At 27.0% G+C, this 17,454-nt stretch overlaps 1 protein-coding gene across 3 annotated transcripts in view; it reads left to right on the top strand.

The window, feature by feature from the left end:
* The window catches only part of LOC112691624, a 118,319-nt gene extending 102,834 nt beyond the window's left edge, over nt 1–15,485 (top strand). Inside the window, exons 3-5 of one of the 3 annotated variants that reach the window (XR_003149329.1) lie at nt 14,297–14,439; nt 14,531–14,784; nt 14,969–15,485. Coding sequence is in view for 1 of the 3 variants with exons in the window: in XM_025565951.1 (XP_025421736.1) it covers nt 14,297–14,434 (138 nt within the window). In the remaining 2 variants the exon portion in view is untranslated. Of the gene's footprint in view, nt 1–14,296; nt 14,440–14,530; nt 14,785–14,960 lie in introns of all 3 variants that reach the window. The other 2 variants (XR_003149328.1, XM_025565951.1) reach the window with 2 other exon arrangements.
* The last annotated feature ends 1,969 nt before the right edge of the window (nt 15,486–17,454 follow it).

The following is a 17,454-nucleotide window of genomic DNA, read 5'->3' as shown; positions in this document are numbered from 1 at the left end:
TAAAATACTCGATAGGTGTTTAAATAATTTTAAATTAATTTTGAAACTTAAAATAAATATATAATTGTAAGAAAATGTTTAAAAATAATTATGCTTTTAAAAGGAAACGAAGAAAAACTCTCAAGTTTCGAAAGGAAAATATTAAGGAAAATACATGGATCAGTGTATAATTTGGATTTAGAGGTATTCGAGAGAAGGAATGACGGGTTACAAATACTTTATAGCTATCCAAGAATTTGCCAATCCATACGTGGTAAAAGGATAGAATGTGCGGTTCACGTGTGGTGGGTAGTAGGATGCTTCATAAAGAACGTTATGCTGGAGAGACCCCTGGAGAGACTGCGCCCAAAATGGTTTAATACGGTGAGGAGAGTCCAAAATAAATAATACCTTCTGTATCGACATAGTAACGGGCAGGGATCAGTGGATAAGGATTTTGGAATCGGTAAAGGACCTTAGTGGTCCGTATTAATATAACAGAAGTAGAAAAAATTATGCTTTTAAAATATTAGTTAAATTGCCATCATTACGAGTATTTATATATTTTATAAATAATAATAATAAATACTTAAAAAACTATTACAAAGTTTTAATACACATAAAGTGTATACGTTTACAAATAGGTAACTCATTTTACACTATCATAAATAACTATATATTTTTAATATAGTTTAATTAATTATCAATTTGAATAAACAATAAAAAACTGTATACATTTATAAATATTACCATAGTACAATTTTAAAAATGAACCAAAACTCAAATTTTAAAGTGTAAAAATAACACAATTAATAAAATAATTTTCATTAATAAATATTACGTTTCATTTAGTTCATATTTTTTGCTAAGAAAATATAAACATGGATATGTTTAATAAAATTAAAATTAAATTAAAAATTTTAATTAGATTAAAAAAAAATTATAACATAGATTAATGGAAAATCTGAAATTAAGATTTTTTGCATTGTGGATATTTACACCAAATCAATGTAAGAAATTTTACATATGTGGTACAATTTCAATTTATACAAATCAAAAAAGTATAGTATGTAATTTAAAATACATTTTTCTAATTAAATTTATTAGATTACTATAAAAGCAATAACTGCGTAGAATAAAATAACATGTTAATCATATCGAAATAGTTATACAAATTTTCATTGCATTAAATATTAGCGTATTGGCGTTCAATAATAAATAATTGAAAACAAATTTAAATTCAATACAAACATTTTCAGAATATTTTCCATTCAATTAAAAATACCTCTGATAAAAATATTTCATTTCACAAAACCATTTTATTGATGGCGCGTTTCGCTGTACTCACTCCCTGTTTTGAATTTCAATATTATTGAACTATACATGTTTTAGTTACACCTACTTTTATATTCCATTATTAATATTTTCTTGCCACTTGGATTACTTTTTATTCTTAACAAAGCAATTGGAAAATTTGATTGTGTCGATATTTTTATTACCGGGGTTTGTAACGTTTCAATTACGATATAATGTGTTAGCTACCATGTTAGGAACGATTGATTATTATGTTACATTTATTACGTAAAGTAATTGTTTTTGCGTTTTGACATTTAAAATAATATTTAAGCAAAATATCACCCTCTACAACTTTAGCATGAACTATTTATATAACTATATATCAAAGACGTACAGAGAAAAGTTAGATGTATTGAATGTACCTAGATAGTCTAATTCGAAAATATTTGAAACCTTTTGCAACAAAATAACGACAACTCCCAAATAATTGATTTAACATTATAAATTTAAATATTAATAGAGTGCTTTATGTCAAATGATCACATAAAAATTAAAACCATATAAATTAAAATCATATAGTACTTTAGTTTCAAAAGTGTACTCATCAGTCATTATTAATCCAAAACCATCCTCTCAAATTTTTATGCATACATTTAATTATTACATTCAAAGTTGAGTTTTGGCAGAGCAACTTTTTGGTTGCATTAATTTACTTTATTTTCAAACTTATAATAATTACAAAAATATACCATACACATTAATTGGTTCAACTTTTAACGCGTTAATCTTAAAAATCTACACAACATTGTATGAGTATTTTTTATTCTGAACGAATGTAATCAATATATAATTTGGACTATTTTAGAATTGAAGGGAAGAAAGACAATCATATTGATTTGTAGAACTATACCTGGAAAATTTTCTTCAAAGGCCACAGGTCATATAAATACTAAATGCAATAGTAATTTACTTTATGTACAAGTAATATATAATTGATAATATTATTTACTCTGAGGTTCCAGAGTTCATAAAACGAGAAAAATAATAATAACCTAGTACAGAATATTTTTAAAGGACGAATTGAAAAGAGTCTTGTTAAAACCATTCACTAAGACTCGACTGTTCTGCATTATTTTTATTTTCATTATTACTATTGTAATATGGTTGTAAATAGTTGTGAAGGTATAATAAATATAGCCGATGACAATGATCGCACAGCAGGGGTCTCTCGATCTCTTGCTGGGACGCTTTAGGTCAAACCGATCTCGATTTCTATATGGAAGTTATTCTACTTTTATTTTTTATACAGAAGGTACTTGCCGTTTTTTTGATTCTCCTGATGACGAACTGAACGAGCGTGATATATTACATTTATTTTGAAATACTTATTTAATTTTGCCCTATTTGTTATTATTGCCTAATAACAATAAACTGCGGTACGATAATAGTACGAGTAAAAAAAGACAATGGAGCTCTTAAGCGTTATGTCAGTTTGAATACATTTTAAGAATACTGTGATAGTAATTTATTCTGAAAATCTAACAATCTTTTGGAAGACAGCTGATCACTATATTCAAATAGATAACTCTCTTACGTTTAACGTCTCCAACGTTTTGAAAGTTGTTAACAGGAGGTACAATGGGAAATTAGAACGTGGGAAATTAAGTTGAAAACTTTAAAGGTCTTAATATACCAAATGGTGACCTCTCTTCGTTGCTTTTATATAGTTCACCAAACTCAGGGAGTATGCTGTTCAAAAGAAATAATGATTCCTAGTTTTCTTTGTTTTTAAAATTTCAATAATATACTCAATATGTTTACATGATCACATGCGTAATGATAGAAAAAATTAAGGTATTTATTTATTTTAAAATTAAACGAGTTTGGACTCAATTACATATTTAGCAAGGACGTCTTTGAGGGGGCGAAGGGGGCATTCGTCCCCCCAAGGGTCGTATTTTTTTTGAATATAATACATTGATTTATTTAAAAAAATGTAATATATAAATAATTAAGAATATGAATTACTAGTCTATTATTATAGTATGATAATTAATTAAATAATAAGTCAATTTAATCACGGGTATCAATTTTCGTTTATCTTCATGTATCATAACATTTTTGGTTATGGAACGAATAGTGGTATTATCTTCCACAGATATTGCTACAGTTATAGAAATTTACAACCATAACCGAGGTATTTATCAGATAATATGAAGTAATTTAAAATTACACTTTTTTTACCACATATTTACTAGTTAGTAATTTTTGGAGCATTTATGCATACTGTATATTTTTGTATTTACGAGTATTAGAGCTATATAAGTCCTTAATAATTTTATTCGCCTATTTTTTTTTTTTACAACATTATATTTGGTACTTTTTGTTGTGCATAGGTATTTTGTCATTTTTTTGTGCACAGATGCATGCATATTTGTATATTTTATAGAGCTAGAAGTCTCTAACCCAAATAATAATCATAATAACTGACAATATTTGTTTCCATATTCTTTAACTTGCAGATATTGGCCAAAAAATACATTTTTGTAAATTGAAAACATGGTTAAAATCAAGAATAGGCCAGCATAGACTAATAGGTTTGGCTTTGCTGCATGTGTATAAAAATATTATTGTATCCATTGATGAAATAATCAACAAATTTGCCAAAATGAAAAAAAAGGAAATTTGGAATTTGTTATTTGACTACTTATCAACCTTATGTTTTCTACTTAGATATTTGTTAAATTAAGTTACCTATCTTAATTGTTTTTTAAAGTTTTTAAAAAATAATTAATAGGTACTATTACTACTAAGATTATTTGTTGTTTTTTTTATACAAGATTCAGATTGAAGGTAAAATTTTAATATAAGAACTATTTGTGTTGTTATTATTAATACTTATTTAATATGCAGTAGGTTTTAAATACAGTGCCGAATTACCCATTAAGCAAAGTAAGCGCCCACCTTAGGGCCTTACTCATTTAAGGGGCCCTATGAAAACGGAAAACTATATTTTTTTTTTATTAAATAATACCTGTATTTTATTTACAAATTTACAGAACAAAAGTCATTATGAAATATAATATATATATTAAGTTGTAGATGTTATATGCAATAATAATAACAAAATTATTTTGAAAAAAATAGAAATAATATAATAATTCTTTCATTTTTCTTGCAAATTAAAAAATTGAATAAACATGATTTTATTTATTAATAATAGTTGGTTATTATTAAAATATTTATTTTAATTATTGGATTGTAATGTTAAAGATTTATGTAAAAAATTATTTTGTAGGGCCCAAAATTTTAATTGTCTAGGGACCCACAAATGTTTAATCCGGCACTGTTTAAATATATTTATTAAATAAATATTAAATTCAATTTGGTACTTGTATTTTTATTTATTCACTTAAATGAGTAACAGGGACATGAGCTGTAAATAATGAACCAGGGGTGTAACCAGGAATTTTTTAAGGGGGGGGTCCAACATTTTTATTTCATCTGGTCTCTAATTATAATTATAATTTAATTCAATACCAACAAATTACTGTTAATAACTATAGTAATAGTCACAATAGTTATACACATATCACACATATTCTGCACAAAATATTACTATAATACGTAGGTACCTACTATAATTTGAAATCAATTTTTATTTTGTAGTAAAATGTTATAAAAAAAAAAATTATTTAATTAACAATAATAAGTAATATTAAAAAATATGTATAAATTAAACATGGTTTATAAATTATTGGTATATTATATAATTTATAAACTTTGTATATTGAAAATAATAGGAAATTAAATTACACTACCTATATACTATTTACCATTCAACCATTGAGTATGTAGAAATTTCAATGAGGGGTCCGGACCCGAAAACCCCCCTTGGGTATATGCCTCTGTAATGAACTGTAAATTATTTTTAATTTTTTATTGAAGAAAAATTTGTTTCACCCGGAGGGGGGGCCCATTGCTTCAACACAAATATGCCCTTGATATTTAGGTATAATAAAAATCTAGCAATAATAACATTTTTGAGTAATATTAAAACATAATTATATACTAACTGAAAAAATAAAATAAAATTTAATATTTAACAGTATAAAATATAATATATAATATAGCTGCTATATTAATTAATATGTGAAACTAAATTGATAGATACATGATTTTAAAAATAATTAATAGTGGCAGAACAGAAAGGATCGATTTTATATGTATTTATAATGAACATAATTCTAGATACTAAAGTGATGATAGCATAATTTGTATATTGTAATTACAACTTTCTTCAATTACTTAATATTGAATAGTTTAAAATTGTTTATATTATAATGCCACATTAATTTCGTAGGTAAGAGCAATGAATCCTTTCTTTGACAAACTGCATATAATTATATAAAATGGGAATTTTCGATTAAATCCTAAACATTGAACCAGATAAGATGACTATGGGGACCAAAAGTTATTTTTACTATTAATACTTATAAATATATGGTAGGTGCTTATTAACTTAATATATAAATAAATATGATAAAAATATCAAATACTAAACAGCAATATAACGTTGCCAAGATTAATAACCCCGATTTTAAAGGATAACTATCAGAGTATATAAGAGAAAACTAATCGCTACTAATTACAATTTGAAAATTTATTATACAATGTTAAATTACACAAATGTTTTCAAATCAAATAAAATATTATTATCAAACTTGAATGATAACATTATATCAAACCTCTATCGAAGCTTACTTTTTATTACTTTAAATTATTTAATTTTCACGTCTGAATTCAAGCATTGCATTTTTTTCAATGATTTGTTAATTAAAAATTGTTATTTATAAACATTATAATTTTCTATTGTTCGTACAGAGAGCTAGTATAATATTATCTAATCTAGCATTTTTAGCAGGGCACGCACACCACTCTTATACCGACCCGTACACCTTCGATTTTAAGTGTATAGTCTATGTAATATGAAATTACGTCAGATTAAAACAATTTGCTGTGTTTCAAATTTTTGAAACTACAACGCAACGAATTTTCTGAACAAAACTACTCAAAATGTTGCAACTCAATAATTGAGATTCATGCAAATTTCGAATAACAGTAAGGTCTAGTTAATTCGAACATAGGCTAATCTGAAATATGCGGGATTCCGAATTCGCTTGAGAAGATTGTTCACAAAAAATAAAAATAAAACTCAATATTATAAATGAATATGTAAGTGTGCTTTTTAATACAGAAATTGTATAATAGTAATTTTAAGCGTTTTTAAGTGTTTTTAAGTGTTTTTAAGTGTATTCATTGTATTTTTTTTTAATTATATATAAATAAAAATTAATTGCTTATAGTAATACATCCACCATAATAGTCTAAACCATCAATTATGGTCCGTAGATATTTAATAAGTCAAGTGTTTGTTTGCTTACCATGTAAAAAAAAAAAAGAATGAAAATCAATAGTTAAAATAATTAAGTCAATAAAATATTTTTTTTTAATAAGTTTGGTTAGGTAAGGTATAAATTTTTTTCATTTCAAATATTTTAATGATTATACAATTTTTGTCACTTTTCAGTAAACTTTTATTTTATTGGCTATAAAGAAAAACTTATAAAACATCTACCATTACATTTTCAAGATTTGAATATAGCACACTTTTAAAAGTTTAAACTAGAAAAATATTTATAACAAAAAAAATTGTGTCTATATGTTTTTGATATTTTCACATTGAAGTAGAAGCAACTTATATAAAGTCTTATATTAAATTTTCAAACGTAGTAATTTATATTATTATTATTATGATAATATAATTATTAAAAATATTAACAAACTTGAAAATTTCAAGGGCCTAAAAAAAGGTAAATTTATTCAAAATACTTTTAGAAAATAGTTAAATTTCTGTAAAATAATAATATAATTACCATTTACTTCAATTTATTTTACAATACATTGTCATAATGATACATCAATTAATTATATAACTGTACATAATAAACCCATTTTATGACATATTTCACAGAAAATAAAATCATAGTATTCTTTAAAATGTAATTCATGTTTTAAAATGAAAACTTTTTAATGTACAGTGTACAATTTAAAATATTTTATTAATAATTAACGAATGCAAACCGTAACATTTTGTTAATAGATCACCAATAAAAATAAGAATTATATAATATATATATATATATTATATAAGTATCTTTATATAATTGTTTATCCTAAGATAGTCTGAAAAATACGAGAAGAAACTTTTGTACTATAAAAATATACTTTCGAAGTTATTATAAAATTCAATAAGTTTATGAAATAAACTATTAAGTGTTTGAAAAAGTATAGTTATAAATGCATTGCTCGTGTAATTTTAATATGTAAATTAGTTAAGTAGTTTTTATATTTTACATGACTACATGGGTTATAATTTTTACATTTACATGGGTAGTAACTGTTTATGATGTATCGTATAGTTTTTCTTTTATTATGTATAGTATATAGGTATATATTTAAGCTAAATGATTATATACTGTTGAAAAAAAAACTAATTATTAATCCGGATATATTATTTGCATTACACAATAAAAATAGTATTTATTTTTTTTTACGTCACTTAGAGAGCTAAATAGTGGGTCACAATAACGTACAAGTAAGAAAATACTACTATAAATTATATTGAATATTATTTGACAGACAACAGCCACTACAAAGGCAAGTGGGCTGGAGAGCCATTAATATAACCCTTTATTGTCAAGTCACAAGTATACTAGCTATTTACTTCTAAATCAATAGCACTCACAATAATAAATTGAAAAAAATATTAAAATTCTGTATATTTAATATAAATATCATCAACAATAACGTAATATTAAAAATAAAATTTAGAACTGAAATACAAAATCTAACTTCGGTTCAAACGTGAAACTAACCAACAAACAACAATATAATTTATAAAATCATACAATATTATTAACTTAATAAAAAAATATTTACGTTCATCAAGCACAAAATAAGAATTATGTAAAGGATTTTTTTTTCCCCATTTTCAGTAATACCATAAATCTTCAGTGCACCGGACAGTAACAAATGTACAGCTTAGAGAGAATTATTATATTTGATAATTTTATATACTAAATGTTGCATCAATATTTGTGGTAGAAACGATAGGGGTACTAACATTAAGATTTAATAAGCAATAAAATAAATTTTAACACCGGAAAGTGTCTGACTTATGGTATTATCGCAATAAGAATATTAAACACTGATTCAAATTTATATTAATTTAAAATGAGATAAAAATAAGATCATCCTATAATAAATAACAATATTTGTTGGTACAAAAAATAGGATTCTAGCATTAAACACTTAAAAGCGCTTATTTCTTTTTATACAAAAAAATTAATCAATCCATAGAGCTATTTAATTTCATATCTCTAAATAAATGTATTAAAATGTATTTACAATGTTTACTAATGAACCAACAAGTATTTTAAACTATTGAAAGTATTATGTTTTGATATATTTTTAATAATATTTTAACTAATAATAAATCATCTATACATTTGTGTTGCTAGATATTTGATTTTGTTCTTCTATTAAGCAGTACAGTATAGGCAATTTAATCGAAATTCGTGACAAATAAACATTTTATTAAACAATTAAAGCATTCTAAAATAATTTACTTGTGAAACTTTATCTCCATTCACGTAAACAGCAACATTTTAGGTAACTATAAACAAGAAATTAAACCAATGAAATCCACTGAATCACTGCACCATTTAAACAATAAACCATCTAAAAAGCAGAATAATATATAACTGTTATGTCAATATAATCTCTTATTGAAAAAACAAATAATCTTAGGGTCACATACTTTAAACTGAAAAATTGAATATTTTGTTCTAATATATTTCAAAGTGGTTTAAAAATATCTACTATCAGGCACGGATACAAGTGGTGGTATGGAGGCTGAAGCTCACCTCTTAAAAATTAAGTTGAACCATATCGGAGTGGGTACTTAAAATATTTAAAAAACGTGAGAAAAGCTTCGTACAAATCAACATGCACAACAAATTATGGCAGTAACTCACTTTACTAACCTCCCCTTTTTACATTACTATGATTATATACCAATAGAAAAACAAGAATTTTATGAAATTTTGAAAGGTAAATTTACTTATTAGTACTTATTAGTAATAAAAAATTTTATTTAATAAATACTTCATAAAGTATAATAATTAATTATATAATTATTCTTAATGTGAATGATCAACGATTTTTCTCTCGGCACTTTGCATTACAAGTTTTTTATATACATAGAGATACATAAGTCATATAATAAAAGAAAAAATATACAAATTACTAAAAACAAATCAAATTGAATAACTTACGATACGCGTAAAATGTACAATATTTAAATTATTCATTATTATTTTAATGAGGGACGGACTGGGTTAATATTTCAGGACGGGAATTTTTTTTCGCCAGGCCAAAAATTAAAAGGAGAACAAGGATTTGTTCATCAATAGGGCTCGGAACTTAGTGCACTTAAGAAGTACTAAATATGCATGCACTTATGCGCTTAAAAAAGTACAAATATGCTCTAAAAATATGCACATATATTTTATTTTTGTACACAACATTTTCATTTGCACAAATATTTTATAAAATTATAAATATAGAAAAATCAAAGTATAAAAATAATTCTGATTTTTAATTTTTAATCATAATTTAAAATAATAATAATAATAAAATAGCATTAAAAATGTTTCTTGAATAAAAAAATGCACTTGTAGAATGTTCAATAATCATTGAGTTATTTTCCTAGAAAAGTATTAATAGAAAGTCATCGTATTTTGATAACAGGTGTTCCTATTTGATATTTGTATAATACTTTATTTTAGATAAAACTAGCTGTAGTTATAATTTATAAATATATATTATAATAACCAATAGGGGAAAAACACTGTTTTTAATGTCAAATGGAAATTTGAAAAATATGATACAAGAATATCAAGAAAATTCTCTCAATATGAATGTATTTATTTTTTTATTTTTTCGAATTTTCATACTGAATCTTCAAAAATCATAAAATATGTTCTAAAAAATGTAAAATCAAGATATATGCTCCAAAATCACTAAGTATGCAAAAATATGCACTAAAAACTTTTGATATGTATTTCGTAGTGTCTTCGGATGAATTTCTAACTCGCTTAGCAATAAATGGTGCAAAAAAACATGCAAATGCAACAACTTCCGACCCCTATTCATAAATATGGAAAATAATAATAATGATAAAAAACTTTTATTATTTAAAAAAATATTTTCAACTTTTTATGTAGATATATAAAATTACACATAATATAAAAGAAATTTTTTTTTTTTATAGATACTGTGTACACATTTTAATATAATACCTATATATTAAAATTAACTCTAAAAGTAATTCCTTTTTTACATAATTAGATTTTTTTTCATAACTTCACTAGGTTCCCCAATATCGTAATACTATATTTTTAATCTCTAAAATATTATCGGGCCATTTAATCTATTATTGTAACGGGCCACCGGGATTTGTCCCGCTAGGTCAGTCCACCCCTTATTTCAGTGGTGATTGTGAATAACATGCTTTAATTCATTGTCGTCGTCCAGCACTGTAGACTTGTGAAATTCATCGTGAGCAAATGTTGACATACGATTTCGTGTGCCGGGTAATTTTTATACCTTTTTGTTATATTCATTCTTAAATGATTATGGACCCCGGCGTTCAACGATTTGATTAAATATTGTAAAAAAAAAAAAATGTCCAGGTTAATAAATATCTAAATATTTCTGAGATAGGCAAATAGATTATCATTATTAGTACAGCAGTACACAGTTCAGTAGTAGTTCACAGTTAGAATTACATTATTTTATTAATTGAATTAATTTTATAGATATTTCAAATTCTTCTAAGGTTCTCCATAATTTGTTTCTATTGATACTGTCGTAAGCTTGGCTAAAGTCAACAAAACATAAGTGCATTTCTTTTCCGAATTCATAATACTTTTCTAGTGCTTGTCTAATTGTAAATATGTGGACTATGGTAGATTTCCCTTTCATAAATCCAGTTTGATATTTTCCTATTATGTCTTTGGAGTATATTTCCAGTCTGTGTAAAATTGCAGTAGATAAAATTTTATAACAAGTATTTTATAGCACTATCCCTCTGTAGTTTTTTATATTCATTAAATCCCCTTTCTTATAAATTGGGCAAATTATTGCCGTTTTCCAATCATGAGAGATTTGTCCTTTTTTCCAGATTTCATTGATTAGAATATATATTTTCGAGAGCATTTTTGGGGTCGATATTTAAATTAGTTCAGCATTTATGTTATCTTCACCAGGGGCCTTATTATTCTTTAACATTTTTATAATTTGTTTAATCTCTTCTTCAACTAGTTAAGTGATCTCTGGTTGTACTGTATAGCGGAGCGTGTCATCCTCTTCTGAAGCATTATTGTTTTGATTTATATTTAAGAGATCTTTAAAGTGAGTCCGAAACTTCTTTACAATATTCGCTTCATCCGTAATAAGGTGTCCATAATCATCTCTCAGTATAGTAAGTTGAGCATTAAAACCTTACTTTATAGAATTACATTTTTCGAAGAACCTTCTTGGGTTTAGCCTATGTTCCACAATGCTACTTACAAATTCATTTTCGGCTTTTCTCTTCTCTAATAATTTTATTAGTTCGGTTCCTAAGTGTTAAAAATTCTTCATGGTTTTCTGGTGTTGGATTTTGTATAGCTTTAATTCTGGCTTCGCTTCTTTTTTTAATTGCATCCTTGTATATGTTATTGAACCATGAATTCTTTGGTTATCGAGTGTTATCCTTAAAGATTTCCACGGCCTTATTAACTGTTTCTTTAATTTCTTTACATTCGTTTTTTATATTTTTGCTTAAGCTACTAGGCTCATTACTTAGTAGGTTACTTGTTAGTATTTGGAAATTTCTTCTAGTTTCAGGGTCTCTGAGTTTTTCTGTATCCAGTTTTGGCTTGCTTTTTATTCTTTTATTCCATATTCTTGATAGTTTTACTTTAAAACATGCTGTCACAATATAGTGATCCGTGTCCCCATCAGCACCCCGACAGCTTCTTACTTGTGTTATACAGTTTTATGTCTTCCATTAATTAATATATGACCGATTTGGCTTTTAAACCTTCTACCTGGGGAGGTCCAGATATGTTTGTAAATTTCTTTCCGTTGGAACTGGGTGCTGCTAATTCTTAGGTCTTTTGATGTAGTGAAGCAAATTAATCTTATTCCATAACTATTATTTTCTAGGTGTAGACTTTCCTTTTCCACTGTGCTTTGAAAAACCTCTTCCCGAACGACTTGGGTATTTAGGTCTTCGCCCATGATCGTTATACAATTCGTGAAAAGTTTGTCAAAAGTTCCTTCTAGTGAGTGATAAAAGTCAACTTTTGTGTTGCTTTCAGCCGACTCCGTTTTGATAGCAATCGATAAACACGACATCCAGAATTTTTCCCGAGATTCACAAGTAGCAGATTCTATCATTGATTGGTTCGAACTTTTTAACCAAATTTATCATTGAATTTTTTATGATAAAACCAACTCCATTTTCATGTTTTTGATTTTTTGTTCCGCTATAGAAGATTGTAGAGTTCTCTGATTTTAAAATGCCATTTCCTGGCCATCTTATTTCTTGTAAAGCAGTTATTTCTGATCTGTAATTACTAGTTATCTGGATTATATTATGCAGAGCTCCAGGTTTATAAAGGGTTCATATATTCCATCTTCCGAATCTTAAAACTTCAGGTTTGCCAGGCCAAGTTCCATTTCTTTTGTCCAAGTTAATCATAGGGTTCCGAGGCTTGTTAGTGAGAAGTTTCTTAACGTAATTTTTTTACGATGTGGGGTTGTCAGCCCCACGATCAACCTTCTTGCCTTGAAGGAGCAGCTTGGGCCTTGGGTTTGCTAAGCCCGTAGTACTGATTAAAGTACCCCCCTGGGGTCTTATTCATTAGCAGAAACAAATATTTGTAGTCGCTTCCGACGCTTCCACCTACTAACTGTAATGGCTACTCCTGCTTGATTCTAGCTGAGGCACCAAATATATATATATATATAGGTAATAGGAACATAAAAAAATAAAATATTAATAGCTACTAAATTATTTTTATTTTAATTATATATATTCGGATTGTCTATAAATAGGTCTAGTTTGTGTAGTTTGATCGGTTTTATTTCCTTTTAATATGGCTTCGATTGAAGCGATTTTAATAACACTTTTTAGATGATCAAGACTTACTTAAATCAATTTTTCATGAATTATCTTTATGTATCTCAATGTTCCAATACTATAGTTTATTTCATTATTTAAATAAAGTAATTTCTCTTTGTTTTGTTGTAACATTCCTTTTCTTTTTGACTCTCAGTCTAGTATTTCTTGGACTTCGTAATTTATTTTTTCAAGATTTGTCAATAGAGTTTAAATTTACTGTGTATTGTATTTTGTCATATGTTCTTTAATGTATTTCTGATCCATTTCTATTCTTGACTTTTCAAATCATCTGATTCATAAGAGCATTGAGATTGCTCTTCTGTTTCAGATAAATTATTTATTTCTTCTTCGCTTAAACTTTCATCGTTTGTAGCATTATCTGATTCATCTGGTTTATGTGAACAGCAACTTACTTCTATAATTTTCATTGTTTCTTGATCGTTAATGTTGTCTGTGCTGAAAGAACCTACTGAAAGAACGCCTACTATTCCTATCTGGACGGGTAAGGTGGTCTAATTATATGTCTGTTAATCGAAATGTTAATATAACGAATTATATTTATTTCGTTAGCAATCGGACCCTATAATTGAGACCTCAAAGAATTGTTTCTAAATAAACAAATTGATTTTAATCTTAGCGAATTGCCTCGGTTTTAAAATTATTGATTTTCCTCCTTTTTTTTTTTTTTTTTTTGTATAAAATTAATGAAATATCTATTTTTAGGGGTTCAAAAGCCCCTGGAAGACCCGTTTCTCAACGGAAAAGGTTGAAACCTTTATCAAAGAATGGAGAACGGCCGTGGGAACGTTCTCTGGAAAAATGAGAGGGGTTATCGTCCAGAAAGGAGTAGTGTCTACGTAACTAAGGTAAATCTAATTTTTTACTTGAATATTCTTGATGTCGCTCTAAGTCCACCAATCCTTGTTCGATTTTCTTGAGATCTTAACTGGTTTGTAGTACTTGAGTATTCTTTTGATGTATCTTGCGCAAAAAATTGTCGATTTTTTCCACTGGAATACGTTGATTTCTCGAGAGCTCGAAAAACGCGTGTTGTCACGGCGAAATTCAATAACGGACAGCACATTCGGACTGTAGAAATCGTGAAATTGCATCGATGATGAAGGTCGCTGCTGTCGACGTCAATAAAGGATAGCAAAACTCCTGTGACGACGCGTACCAACTTCCAATCCTGACGCAGACACAATTCTTCGGTAATTAGATTATAGGCATTATTACAAATAAAACCTAACGCCTGTTACAAACAACTCACGATCATTAACGATTAACTCCTGACCTCGTGGAAAACAAAAATTTATTTGCTCCAAAGCAATCGTTACACATACATTATGTTTCGTTAAAATAAAAACCGTTTTATTTACGCTTGCAGATCAACAGGGCAAACAGGGCATTATGACACTCGCCATCGAGAATTTCAAGTGCACATCAATGTTTCCTGGTTCGGTAACGGAAGACATTGTGGACCCGAGTACCTTGCAACCCGAGATAATTAACATCATCACGAAGGAAAAATATCTCGGCGTTATGGTTGCTACGACACACGAGTTCCGCAGGAACATGAAAAGACTACCTTAAGCCAAGCGAGCCCGGATAGACCAGAAGCTGAACCAGATGTTTGGTTACTACCTTAATCCTGGGTAACGACCGATGTTCCTGTCCGTGGAGGAGGAACGGATAATTTCCTATATAGGATCTTGCGGTTAAGCTCAAACCGCATGAAACCATATTTTGAGCTCTCTCTCCTCATATTTTGAAGTCCTATGACTATGAGATCCTCGTTTAACTCATATCGAGGACCATAACAGATAGCGCCAGTGACCCGAGTACGATACGATACTTTTGATATGTTTTTCGTAGTGTCTTGGGATGAATTTCTAACTCGCTTAGCAATAAATTCAATGGTACAAAAAAAACATGCAAATTCAACAACTTCTGATCCCTATTCATAAGTTTGCAAAAATAATAATAATGATAAAAAAACCTTTATTATTTAAAAAATATTTTCAACAAATGTTTTTTTTATAGATACTGTTATATGTTATATGTTATAGTACATATTTTAACATAATACCTATATATTAAAATTAACTCTAAAAGTAATTCCTTTTTTACATAATTATGTTTTTTTTTTTCATAACTTCACTTCCTCAATTTTGTCGATTAAAATATCGTAATACTATATTTTTAATTTCTAATATATTATCAGGCCATTTAATCTTTTATTGTAACGGACCACCAGGATTTGTTCCAGTGTCCCGCTAGACCAGTCCGCCCCATAGTGGGCTGAAATTCAATTTTAAACAGCCATAAAAAGGAATTCTGAGTATCCAAGATAAGAGATAAAACTTATTAAATAACATTTATTATTAGTTGTGGATAAGGATTAATTATGGTTATTTGTATTTAACAATGGTTTTTGTACTTAAACAATAATATAAATAATAAGATAGTGTTTCATTTTCCATCATTTAGCTATACATTGTGGTATTATACAGTGCATAGTTGAATTGTATTTTATGAACATTAAGCCTATATATTTCAGTTTTATTTCATTTACACATACGAAGACTTATATCAGGTATTTTAAAATTAGTTTCAAAAATATTAAGTCATAAATATTGATTTTTTTTTTTTATTTTAATAATGGTATTTGCTTTTTTTTAACTATAAAATGGGTTCATTATAATTTCAAAATACTTTTAATAATTTATAGAGATTTATAGATCTTTGATAAATATTTTATTTTATTATTTAACTTCTGTTTTATGAAATACTAGTGGTTTTATCTGCCCCTAAGTGCCCCTAACTGAGTTATGCAATTTTGTTTGTAGGAAAATGAATACTGAAAATACAATAAAAAATATTTAATTATTATTAAATAAATTATAAATTATACAATCAACATTCTTTGTTCATACATGCGTAATAAGATAGGTGGCCAATCGGGAAACGTAAAAATTGAAAATATATTGAAAAGCAAAATTACGGGTCATTGTACAACCACAAATAAAAAATGGCGGGATTCAAGACGAGATTTGTCTAAATTTTTAAATAAAAGTAATAACTGCCTGCAATTAGAATTTATCTCATCGACGGTACTCATACAATTCGTAACACGGTTGCTGCACTTTGAGCGTTGCGCTCACATTTCGCTCTTTATGGTATTATTAATTGCGTGATCAATTAATACAATCAAATCATGTATAGAAATATGTATTTTTTTATCTTTTACTAAAAAGTACTTTGTAATTTTATGTTATATTTATAGATTATGAATTAAAATTAAAAAAATTTAAAATTTATTTCAAAATTTTTTTATTTATTTACAAAGTAATAAAATTTATATAAAACTAAATATAAAAAGAAATGTAGTGATTGTTGAATTTATCATCTTAGGTCTATTTACTGTTTGAAATATTTGCTTGGTTTTCATTGTTATAGTAGGATACGCATGTGCTCGTGGTGTGAAAGCGTAAAGCACTCGTAGTATAAGGTTAGCGCGACCCTCACTCAATCGGTATTCTTGACTTTGTCGAGCAATAACTAATCGAATATGAAAATTAGCGCTATCATTTATTTTGTAAATGTTTATAGATATGTTATTTAAAGGTATTAATAGTATCAAATTAATTCAATAACATTTCTACTAATTACACTCAAAATTTTATCTGTGTGAGCGTGCCGCTCACATGTGTACCAACGACGGGTTAATGTTCTTCATATGACCCATAATGATGAATTATCAATAGATCAACCATCAACAATCCAAGGTAGGCCTAAAAAATTATTTTCTGAAAAAAGTGATCGTTCTAAATAATTAAGATTCACATTCTTCTCAAGAGTTAGTTTATGCCACAAAGTCT

The sequence above is a fragment of the Sipha flava genome, unplaced genomic scaffold (genome assembly GCF_003268045.1).
Source record: "Sipha flava isolate LNK unplaced genomic scaffold, YSA_version1 65_pilon_pilon, whole genome shotgun sequence".
Lineage (NCBI taxonomy): Eukaryota > Metazoa > Arthropoda > Insecta > Hemiptera > Aphididae > Sipha > Sipha flava.
Note: the sequence above shows the minus strand (reverse complement) of the source record. Positions and strands in the feature narration are given on the sequence as shown.